The sequence below is a fragment of the Salvia hispanica genome, chromosome 4 (assembly GCF_023119035.1).
Source record: "Salvia hispanica cultivar TCC Black 2014 chromosome 4, UniMelb_Shisp_WGS_1.0, whole genome shotgun sequence".
Taxonomy (NCBI): domain Eukaryota; kingdom Viridiplantae; phylum Streptophyta; class Magnoliopsida; order Lamiales; family Lamiaceae; genus Salvia; species Salvia hispanica.
This window is the reverse complement of record NC_062968.1, coordinates 46,846,524-46,857,322: the sequence shown is the minus strand read 5'-3', so window position 1 is coordinate 46,857,322 and position 10,799 is coordinate 46,846,524. Positions and strand designations below refer to the sequence as shown.

The 10,799-nt window shown below is 39.9% G+C and overlaps 1 protein-coding gene and 1 pseudogene across 1 annotated transcript in view; one reads left to right on the top strand and one right to left on the bottom strand.

Annotated features, from left to right (window-relative positions):
* The first annotated feature begins 5,144 nt into the window (after positions 1-5,144).
* Positions 5,145-8,257, top strand: LOC125221226 (annotated as a pseudogene).
* Positions 8,258-9,352: 1,095 nt separating this feature from the next.
* LOC125221225 (UDP-D-apiose/UDP-D-xylose synthase 1-like) overlaps positions 9,353-10,799 on the bottom strand; it is a 7,415-nt gene continuing 5,968 nt past the window's right edge. Inside the window, exons 2-6 of the mRNA XM_048123352.1 lie at positions 10,448-10,496; positions 10,253-10,354; positions 10,073-10,165; positions 9,870-10,005; positions 9,353-9,780 (exon numbers count right to left, since the gene is read on the bottom strand). Of these exons, the coding sequence (XP_047979309.1) occupies positions 9,668-9,780; positions 9,870-10,005; positions 10,073-10,165; positions 10,253-10,354; positions 10,448-10,496 (493 nt within the window). The 3' untranslated portion in view covers positions 9,353-9,667. The remainder of the gene's footprint in view (positions 9,781-9,869; positions 10,006-10,072; positions 10,166-10,252; positions 10,355-10,447; positions 10,497-10,799) is intronic.

The window sequence follows — 10,799 nt, the reverse complement described above, 5'->3', positions numbered from 1 at the left end:
TATACTTATGTATTTCTATATTATTTTTTCTATATATTTTGAATTATGTATGCAAGTATATGTGTCGTGTCTGAATGTATTGTGTGTGCAATATTGTATGGATCTGTGTGTATTGTGTGTTTGAGAGAACTAATTTTACAACTATTTTAAATTCCAAACATTTATATTGAGATTTATATAGTGGTTTCAATTCTCTCTAGCTATACACCAGTGAAGGACATTTGTTTGTTTCATTACACTAATTTAAAACAAATTCTTATATAATGGTATAGCTTTTTCTGATAGCTTGACAGAACCTGCATCGAAATGGACCAAATTCAAAGTCTAGTCCGTCATTTTTCGGTACATATTTAATGTTAGGCCGTCAAAGTTTTAGTAACAATCGCACTTTCTAAGGATAACTATGTGTGGATAACCAGGACTAGGGGTGATGGTTAAGAACAGTGGAAAAATAAAGAGGGTTGCCAATGCTCGAATAATCACTTGGAAATTTTTGAAAATCGAATAGTTTGCATCTTGTAACATCATTTCATTTGTTGCGGCATTAGCTCTACCCTGCATAAAATATGCATCCTATATATCATTACTTTCTTCATCATTTCAAAAAATCCTAGCTGTATTGAAATGAGTTTCGATGAAAGGTGGATGGAAGGCAGTGACTCTTGAGAGAGGGAAAGAGAGAGATGAATATGGTGGGGAAGAAAACACCTTTAACATTAGAGCATCTCCAATGGCTTTAGGCCAGCCACATGCTAGCCACTCTCTCTCTGCCACGTCATCAGCACTAAAAATTCATCTGCCACATCATCATTTTAATCAAATAGGCTAGCCTAAGGCCAGCCACAGGCTAGCCACAATAAAAATAATTCAAAAACAACTACATTTATGGAATTAAATTTACAATAAATTACGGAATTAAATTTACGAGACATATACGGGAAAATTCATTCATTTCACTTTAAAAAAAGTACATTCATTTAAAAAAAATTACATAATAAAGAAAAAAACTATCGCCGTGCAGTCTTCCCGTGCCCACAATTCTTCAATTATATCCTTTTGGAGTTGAATATGAGCATTCACTTGGCGCATGTCCGCATGTGCCTGGAGGCGGTCGGCTTCATCGTGAGGTACCCCACGTCATAAGTTAGGGGTGGTCATTCCGTGGCTTGGACCAACTTCATCGTCATTGGCCCAATTAGTCAGTTGTGCGCCTTCGTCTTCGACGATCATGTTGTGCAATATAATGCAGGCGTACATTATATCAGCAATGCAGCCGTCCCACAAACGCGTTGAACCCTTGATTGCTGCCCATCGAGACTGGAGCACACCAAATGCGCGCTCCACGTCCTTGCGCGCCGACTCATGTCGTTCCGCAAAGTAGGTCTTCCTTGTCATCATTTGCGTGCCTGATCGTCTTCACGAAGACGGGCCACCTAGGGTATATCCCATCCGCCAAGTAGTAGCCCATATCATGCCGGTTGCCGTTGGCCACAAATGAGAAGGCCGAGCCGTTGCCCTAACACTGCTCATTGAAGAGGGGCGACGAGTTGAGGACGTTGAGGTCGTTATTCGACCCGGCTATCCCAAAATATGCATGCCAGATCCAGCCGGTAATCAGCCTACGGCCTCGAGGATCATCGTGGGATTCTTTCCCTTGTAGCCGGTCGTGTAGGCCCCCTTCCAGGCAGTCGGACAATTCTTCCACTCTCAGTGCATACAATCTATGTTGCCTAACATCCCGGGGAACCCATGATGTTCCTCGTGCATCTGCATCAGATCCTGGCAATCTTGGGGGGAAGGGCTTCGAAGGTACTGATCACGGAATATTTCAATCACGCACCGGCAGAAATACAACAGACATTCCAGGACTGTCAACTCACCGATGTGGAGGTACTCATCCCACATGTCTGCCGCGCCTCCGTAGGCCAACTGCCTGATTGCCGCCGTGCACTTTTGAATAGGGGTGTGGCCGGGTCTGCCAGCCGCATCGTGCCTGAAGCGGAAATACAGATATCGACGCTCCAAAGCGTCAACGATACGCATAAACAACTCCCTGCGCATTCTAAAACGCCGCCTGAACATGTTTGCGGGAAACCGCGGGTCCGGAGCGAAGTAGTCGTCATATAGCCGCTGATGTGCAGCTACGTGATCCCGATCAATCACTGCTCGGCGGTGGACAACGAGTGGAGGGCGAGGTACCGCCTGCTGTTCGACCCTTCGCATGTACCGCTCTATCTCGCGGTTCATGTAGGCCTCCATAGCCTCGTTCATCCGCCGTTCGTACTCCTCAGCATCCCCACCACTACCACCACTGCTACCACCCGCGTTACTCATCGCTCGACGTTGCTCTTGTACATAAATTTAGAGAGAGAAAAAACTCGTTAAAACAAGTGGTGCAAATGAAAATGAAACTAAAATCGCGTATATATAGTTTTTCAAAAAATTTTAAAAAATAAAAAATAAAAATAGCGTTGGCCGATCGCTGGCCGATCGGCACGCCACAATGGCGGCCAGCGCATCGGCGAGCGCATTGGCCAGCGCTCGTAAATCGGCGTGCGCTCGCCTATTCTCTCGCCGAAATTGCGCTGGCCGATTCCAATGGTTCGGCTAGCTGACCGGCTAGCGACGCGAATCGGCTAGCCGCTATTGGAGATGCTCTTAGGCGACGATCTGACACTAGCTTAGGTAGATCGGAGATGACTTAGCCCATCCCCAACACGGCAACGACAAAAAATCACCAGGCCTATAAAAAGAGAGAGAATATATAAGGGTAGATTCGGGCTAATGTAAACTGAAAGTAAGTTGAAAGTAAGTCACAACTTACTATAAAGAAATGAATATATTTACACACTACTTCAAAGAATGACTCAATCAAGGTCTTAATCTATTGTTATGAATTACTCTTATATCCTATAAAATATAACCGTACACTCCCTTCATCTGCGAATAAGAGTCTCATTTCTTTTCGGCAGGGTTTTAAATAAATTGGATGGAAGAAAGTTAGTGGAATATGGGTTCTACATGTATATATTAGTTTTAAATGATATGTGAATGAAATGAGTTAGTGGAATGTGGGGTCTTTTACTATATTTAGTAATAATGAACTTGGGCTCCTATTATCGGACGGACTAAAATGATAAAACGAGACTCCTATTCGCAAACGGAGAGAGTACAAATTTACAGACCTGGCCTTATTTATTTTGTGAAGTTTTATCTTCAATAGTCCATTTTTATAAATAAATTTTGAGTTTTATACTTAAAAATCAATTTTATGACTAAAATTTTTAAATCGGGCATAAATTATGCATACACACACGCTTCGTGAGTGGGCATTACATCTGCTTGTGATTGGTGGACATGGTGGGCGCGTGACAAGACTTTCCGCCCCCTGTACCCCAAGGAACTTACAACATGTTTTGCGAGCATTCCGTCCCCAAGGGACGTTCCCCAATTTAGGCTCGCACAACGCTACAAAGGGCATGTGGCCAAAGTGGAGTAGATGGCGAGTGACGGTTGGGAGAAGGTCCAGTGTCCATGTGTGGGTGAGATGACTCTCCTTCACAAAGGGGGACGATGGCTAGAGGCAAGGTGGGTGGCTTAGTGATGATGAGATAGACTATGTAAAACAATTGTAGCCTATTTTCCCTGGCTTTAGACTATGTTTATCGGCGCCATCACCTCAGTTTAAATAAAAACAAGTTTGAAAGTGGAGGCCGTTCACTCTCCTAAACCAAGGTCTGATGCCAACCTCCAACCCTAGTCTTCTTTCCTTTTAGCATTGCAAGAAATTGTCGATCTTAGAAAAGAATAGTACTCCGTACATTTCATTTTGATTTATTTTTTGAGTTAAGGCTAAAATTGGTCTTAAACATATGGTCATTTTACCATTTTGGTCATAAACTTTATCTTTTGGATTTTTTGGTCCTGCACATATGGAAATTTGATCATTTTAGTCCTCCGTCAATAGTTTGCTGCATCGCTCGTTTTTCAGCCAGTCGCTGTTGAATTGCGGCGGCAAATCGTAAACGTAGATTTTCATCCCGTTGAATTTAGCGTGGGCGGCGGAGGAATCGAGGTTTTCGGCCATGAGAGCGCGGGAGGGTTTGGAGCGGGAGATAGTGGTGGTGGAAATGGTGGTGGTGTGGCGGGTGATGAGGAAGTAGAGGGAGATTGAGAGCCAGATGGCATATTTGAACAACTTGTAGCATGATTTTTTGTATGGATTGCTGTTTCTGGCGCTGTGCAGAAGCTTCATTTTTAGCATGGAACAACACTCTGTGTTTCTCTTCTTCTTCCAGCTAGTCTCATCTGTTTTCCTCTCTCTTAAACCTCTCTGTAGAGAGAGAATGAGAATGAGAGAAATGGGGGTTTCTGAATTTGGTGTTGAGTTGAAGTGGGAATTAAGAAAACAGAGGATGAATGATTGACTGTTAAAAAATTAACGGAATTATTGACGGAGAACCAAAATGATCAAATTTCAATATGTGCAGGACCAAAAATTCAAAAGATAAAGTTTAGGACCAAAAAGATAAAATGACCATATGTTTAGGACCAATTTTGGTCTTAACTCTTATTTTTTTGATTGAATAACATTAATTTTACGGAGTTAGGGGATTGCCCATCTAGTATTATTAACTTTTCCTTCATCAAATATCAAACAAATTTCATGTGATAATATATCTTACGAGTAGTGTGAAATTTTTAAATTTTCTATCTTAATTATCGTTTTAGTACGTACGAGATTCAGAGTTTGTATGATGGTAATGAATTATCATAGTGACAATTATTAATAAATTAATAAGGAACCGGGACTCGTTAAGCTCACATTATGTTAATTAATCTCGATGATGCTTAGGCGTTAATGTGTATGTGTTTGGTGGTATAGAATCTTGAGACAAACGTGGCTGCAGTTTCAAACGGTTTATTCAAACAGTTTTATTACATGTGGACTAATTGCATTTATGTACATTTATCTTTTGGAAAAGTTAGCGGAACTTTGATTAATTTGGCATTTAATCCGATGCATCAAATTCACGCTGTATTTCTTATGCATTTGTGTTACTGGAGTATTCGTTAATTTGTTAAATAGAGAGTATAAATTGGACATAAGAAATAGAATCATTTGATGTGCATAAACTGAAAAGAGAAAACGAGAGAAAAAAAAGGAAAACAGAGAACAAATATTTAAACACAGTAGTCAGAATTAACGATCAATCCTCTTTTGCTCTCTCATTCTTTCTCTCCCAAAATTCAATACATGCACTGAAATATCATCGACACATTTACTAATAATTTGGTTGTATTGCTAAGAGTGCAAGGAAACAGAAAAGTGGGTGGTTTTTGGATTGGAGAATGCCGCCGGCGATAATTCAGGTCATCGCCGCGGCGGCGCTACTTTTGGCGTTGTCGGTGGATGGGGAGGAGAAGAGAATGGTGAGGGCGAGTCATCACGGAGTTGGAATGAGTCAACTCAGGCACGCTAGGTTGTTGCAGCAACAAGCCTTCTGCTTCTGGCGTCGTTGATTTTTCCGTTCAAGGCACCTACGATCCTTATCTTGTTGGGTAAGCTTTTGCACCAAATGGAATGGAAACATAAATGTGATTGAATTTGATGGTTGTGCAATTCACTTTCCTAGAAGAATATACTCCTCTTCAATTTTATTATTGCATCATGAATTTAATGTTTTTTTTAAGCTCTGGAGGCATATTCATGACTTATTGGAATTCATTCTGGTGATTTTTTTTTCTTGTTTCTCAGGCTATATTATACAAGAGTGAAATTGGGAACTCCTGCAAAGGAATTCTATGTACAGATAGATACTGGAAGTGATGTGCTATGGGTTAGCTGCAATCCCTGTGATGGCTGTCCCACCTCCAGTGGACTTCAAGTATGTCAAACATTTTTCTTTGCAATTCATTTTTTTGATGGTTTATTGAAATGCATTGCTTTCCTCAACAGATAGAGCTCGAGTTTTTTGATCCTCCCAGCTCATCCACAGCCTCACCAATCTCATGTTCTGACCAGAGGTGTGCTTTGGGAGCTCAGTCTTCTGATTCCGGTTGTTCGGGTCACAACCAGTGTGGGTATACCTTCCAATATGGTGATGGAAGCGGGACATCCGGCTACTATGTGTATGACTCGATGTATTTCGACTCTATAGTTGAAAATTCACTGGCCTCAAATAATTCAGCACCCGTTGTTTTCGGGTTAGTTCTTGTTCATGCTAGTTAAATTATCATTTGTGCTTGTTTTTATCAATTGATTTTCTTGGATACATTCATACACAGTTGTAGCACATCACAAACTGGGGACCTTACCAAGCCAGATAGGGCAGTTGATGGTATATTTGGTTTTGGACAGCAGGGATTATCTGTGATTTCACAGCTTTCATCGCAAGGAATCACCCCGTATTCGTTTTCTCATTGTTTGAGAGGAGAGAGTGGTGGGGGTGGTATATTGGTGCTTGGTCAAATAGTGGAGCCAAATATGGTTTACACTCCACTTGTGCCTTCACAGTACGTATTTTCCTGCCAGAAACTTCCGTCTTCTTTTATATGCTTTCCACATCTTTTTGTAAGTATTCATTTTTAAGTTCATCCATGTAAAGCCTGCGATTTTAGTTAGTTTTTCATTGATTTTACATTTTTACTCAAAGGTGGGACAGTAGATAGTTTCAATATGAAGTTCCATGATAAAGGTTGTTCTGTGTAGAAGATATGTGTTCAGTGTGGAAGTCTTTTTTTTGTTTGGTTGGTCCCTTTCTTGTGATTCTTTTCTAAGTGGATAAAATATATTAGGCCTAAAGCAAGCATGCCTATAAGAACGGTTTTTGTAGATTATTAATAATAAGAGTTTAAAGTTTATTGCTGTTTAATGAGTATGTTATTGTCGTATATTTTGCTGAGAAGTAAAATAACCTCGACTTGCATAAGCAAGCCTCCAAGGTGTGAGTGAGGCTATTGAAGTAATCAAGTTATTAATATGGCAGGACAGTAAAACTAAGTTCTGCTTCGCATTTTCATGAATAAATTTTGTTAGCATAGTCTCACATATGTTCTCGATACAAAGGCAGTGAGAAAGCTGAACTGTCTGCCTTTAGCTAGATTATTGGTCATAGGATCTATATTGATACATTTTTTAGTGTTGAGATGCTTGGTCTTTCCTTAATGATTCGAAATTGTGAAACTAGTATTCGTTGGTAAATAAACAGTGTGCCCCTTATTCAACAACTCATGACATATAATTCATGTCAAAGTATTAATTTATTCTGTTTGTTTTCCATTTTGCAAGTTTTATACATAATTCAGATTTTTATTGTTATGAAGTTGCACTAGCTCAACTAGTTGGACATGTCACCAACAATGCAGTTTGAAATATTTGCTCTTCCTCCTTTCCAGGCCACAATTCAGGGTCAAGGAATTACCATTTTAGGAGGTATGGATATTTCAACTTTGCTCTTCTATCCATGATATTCATAAGTATTACTTCTTTTCATAATATGGACACACACAGTTCATACACCGAACATAACAGCAACTTTTAAGCTATTGTACGGTTTTGCTTGGTAAAATTTCGAATGATGCTCAAGAAAAGGTTTAAATGTGTTCATTTCTCCTTGCAATTTTGTGGGCTATCTATCTGTTTTCCACAGTCTTACTTCCTATTGTTCAACTTTCTTTCTCTGGTTTTAATTGAGATATGGCATCTCTCCCTGCAGATCTTGTTCTGAAAGATAAGATTGTGGTGTATGATATAGCTGGTCAAAGGATTGGATGGGCAAACTACGACTGTAAGTTGTCCTTGCTCAGCTTGATCTCCTTCTTGTTCAACATAACATGGTGATACAAACTCTGTGTTCTACAGGTTCGTCGTCTGTGAACGTCTCGACAACAACCAGTATAGGTAAAACTGAATCCTTCAATGCTGGACAAGTTGACAGTAGCAACGCGGCAGATTACATGCTTTCCAAGCTTATACCAAGCGCTGTTGTAGCTCTACTACTGCATATAGCATTCTTTGGCGGCCCTCCGTCATTGTGATATGACAGAGCTAGTTTTTTGTAAATTCTCTTCCATTATTGTGATACGACGGAGCTAGTTTTTTTTGTAAATTCTCTTCATTTTGGCAGTTCCTGGTGTATACCTAGATAGAATTGCAGGCTTCTAAGTGCTAAGTTAAGATGCAATATATCCTTATTCGAATAGAATTGGTCATTTGTCTTCTTGTGCACTATATTCGTTTAACAATATGTAGATTTATTACACACGGATTACTAGTATTTTTAGTTCAAAGAAGCGTGACAATTTATTGGAAACAACACATTTCATGCATATCATCAATCATAGCATATCATCAATTTATTGGAGTATCTCAGATTCTCAGTGATAAACTCAAATCAATCATCATCATTGAAATGTGGTTGAAAATCAGACCCATATTGTGGTTAGCCTAATGTTGTACTATAAATATCTTTACGAGTGTAATAATGGCATTTATGGAGATTGAGCTTTCTATATATACCAAAATGGTTAACTATGTCTGTGCGTCGTCCAACCTATCCTTCACAACACTCTGTCGTTCAATCTCCAAAAACCTCCGACTCTTCATTCTCACAATTCCAACACTTTCTGCAACACAAGTAATGGCGGAGGAGGCGACAACGGCAGTGGACAGAAACTGCAACGCTAAGAGCGTGATCAGCGACTACACCTCAGAGGACGAGGGGAGCGGTGACTACCGCCACGACATGCAGGTCAGCGACACCTTCAAATTCGGAAGATATGTTATTCAGAGCAAACTTGGCTGGGGCCGCTTCTCCACCATCTGGTTAGCTTGGGACACTCACAAATCAGTACACTTCGGTATCAACTCAAAACCTGTCGTCAAATATTTGTGTGCAATCTCGCCAACATTCTATTCAACTCTGTAGTTTTGTTTGAAGATTTGCTTGTATAATTGATTAATCGAACTTGTCAATTTGCTTTGGAAGGAGCATTTTCTTTGGTTCATTGCTTCTTGTTGTCTATGTTCATTGTTGTTGCTTGTCTTGTTTCCGTTTCTAAAAATTAGGTATGTGTTCTTAAAAATGTTTGTTACTGGTTAACCATCTTAACTGAGCATACTAAATTGTAGGACCACTGTGACCCATAAGTCTATTTATTAAAAAGTTGGCAAGTGTGTGAAAGATCAACTTCAGCTGGAAGGTGTGTTGTCTCACTTAGATTGTGTTGATTTTGCATTTTGAGGACTCATACATTGCCATATTGGGACTAAATAGCTCGGCCACAAGCATGATGATTTAGGCAAGACAACAATAAATAAATTACTAATAACTAAAAAATCTAAAACAAATGGTAGACTAAAATGGTTTGAACAAAACAATATACTGTCTTTAAGGCATATTAGAGAAGAACCCCCTCTAAAACTTTTCCTCGATTACAACAAAATTTAATGGAGGCAAGGTTTATATCTAGTGAAGCAAACTTGTAAAAGACATTAGACAACACAAGATGATGATCATTACAAGTACAACAGTGTGCTATAGGCTTATGAGACAGAATATATTGTATCTGAGAAGAAACGAAATACCGTGTCCCTTAAAATGAATAAGCAGAGTAGAGCAGCACATTGAAGAGAAACCAACTTATCATTCACTATATATGGTGCTTAGCTTTCCATGGGTTTTGAGGTTGCCTTCTTCACTGCTTCTGCATACGTCCTGTGTTGGTAAGTAAGGGTTGACTCCAGCAGGTCAAAGAGCGATGTCTTTGGATTCCATCCTGATAATTTTGCAACGCAAATGACTGTTAAACAGGAAATGATAATTGACACTAGCAAGCATATACAAGGAAATAAACTATTTCATTACCAAGCTGTCTGTTGATGATGGTCATGTCTGGAATTCTCTTGTCACTATCATCATATCCTTCACCATAAAATTCTTTTGAGCTCACATCAACTGTTGGTGTGTCAAGTGATGATTCTCCACTCACCTTGGCATAAACCTGAGAGTATCGAGTTAGAGACCTGAAAGATAGACATCCAAGTTGAAGAAAGGGTTGTCAGTGTTACCTGAGTCATCATTTCAGCAAGCTGTCTCACTGTAACTTCATTGTTGGGGTTGCCCACATTAAAAATGTGACCATTAGCCCTGGCTGGGTTTTCCTGAATACACAAAAAAATCACTTAGCCACAACGTAATGGAATAATACTAACATACAGACGTATAAAACAAAGTAGAAGTGAACATACAATCATCAAAAGAACAGCCTCAATAGCATCCTTGATATAAACAAAAGTTCTCTGTGATTGTCCACCATCAACCAGTTTCAGTGGTTCACGCCTCAAGAGGTTCTGCAAAATTTACACAAATTAGAATATACAACAAGACATAGATAGTAATTCTAATGGCCACCATCACAAAAACAGCAAATGACACATACATACATTGCTAAAGCAAGCGAGAACTCTTGGAACACCTTCGCTTGGGAAGCACCTATGGTTTTCCCGTAAATTTCACAAGTTGAGAAATGTATGAGACGCTTGCTGTTTTCTGAACAGTATTTTACCTATAAACTTCAAATCAGGACAAAATAAACAGTGAAGACGCATTGCTCAATTACGATTTATCAATATCCGCCACGCAAAGACTCAATGAAATTACGAGATCTGCCATGCGTATGAGGCCTTCGAGGCGCGAGTCATTCTTAATGTTGAGGCGGTGGAACTGGATGCGGTCGCCCCACTGCGACGACGGCTCGAGTAGGTGCTTGATCTTGTCATTGTAGACGTCGACGGC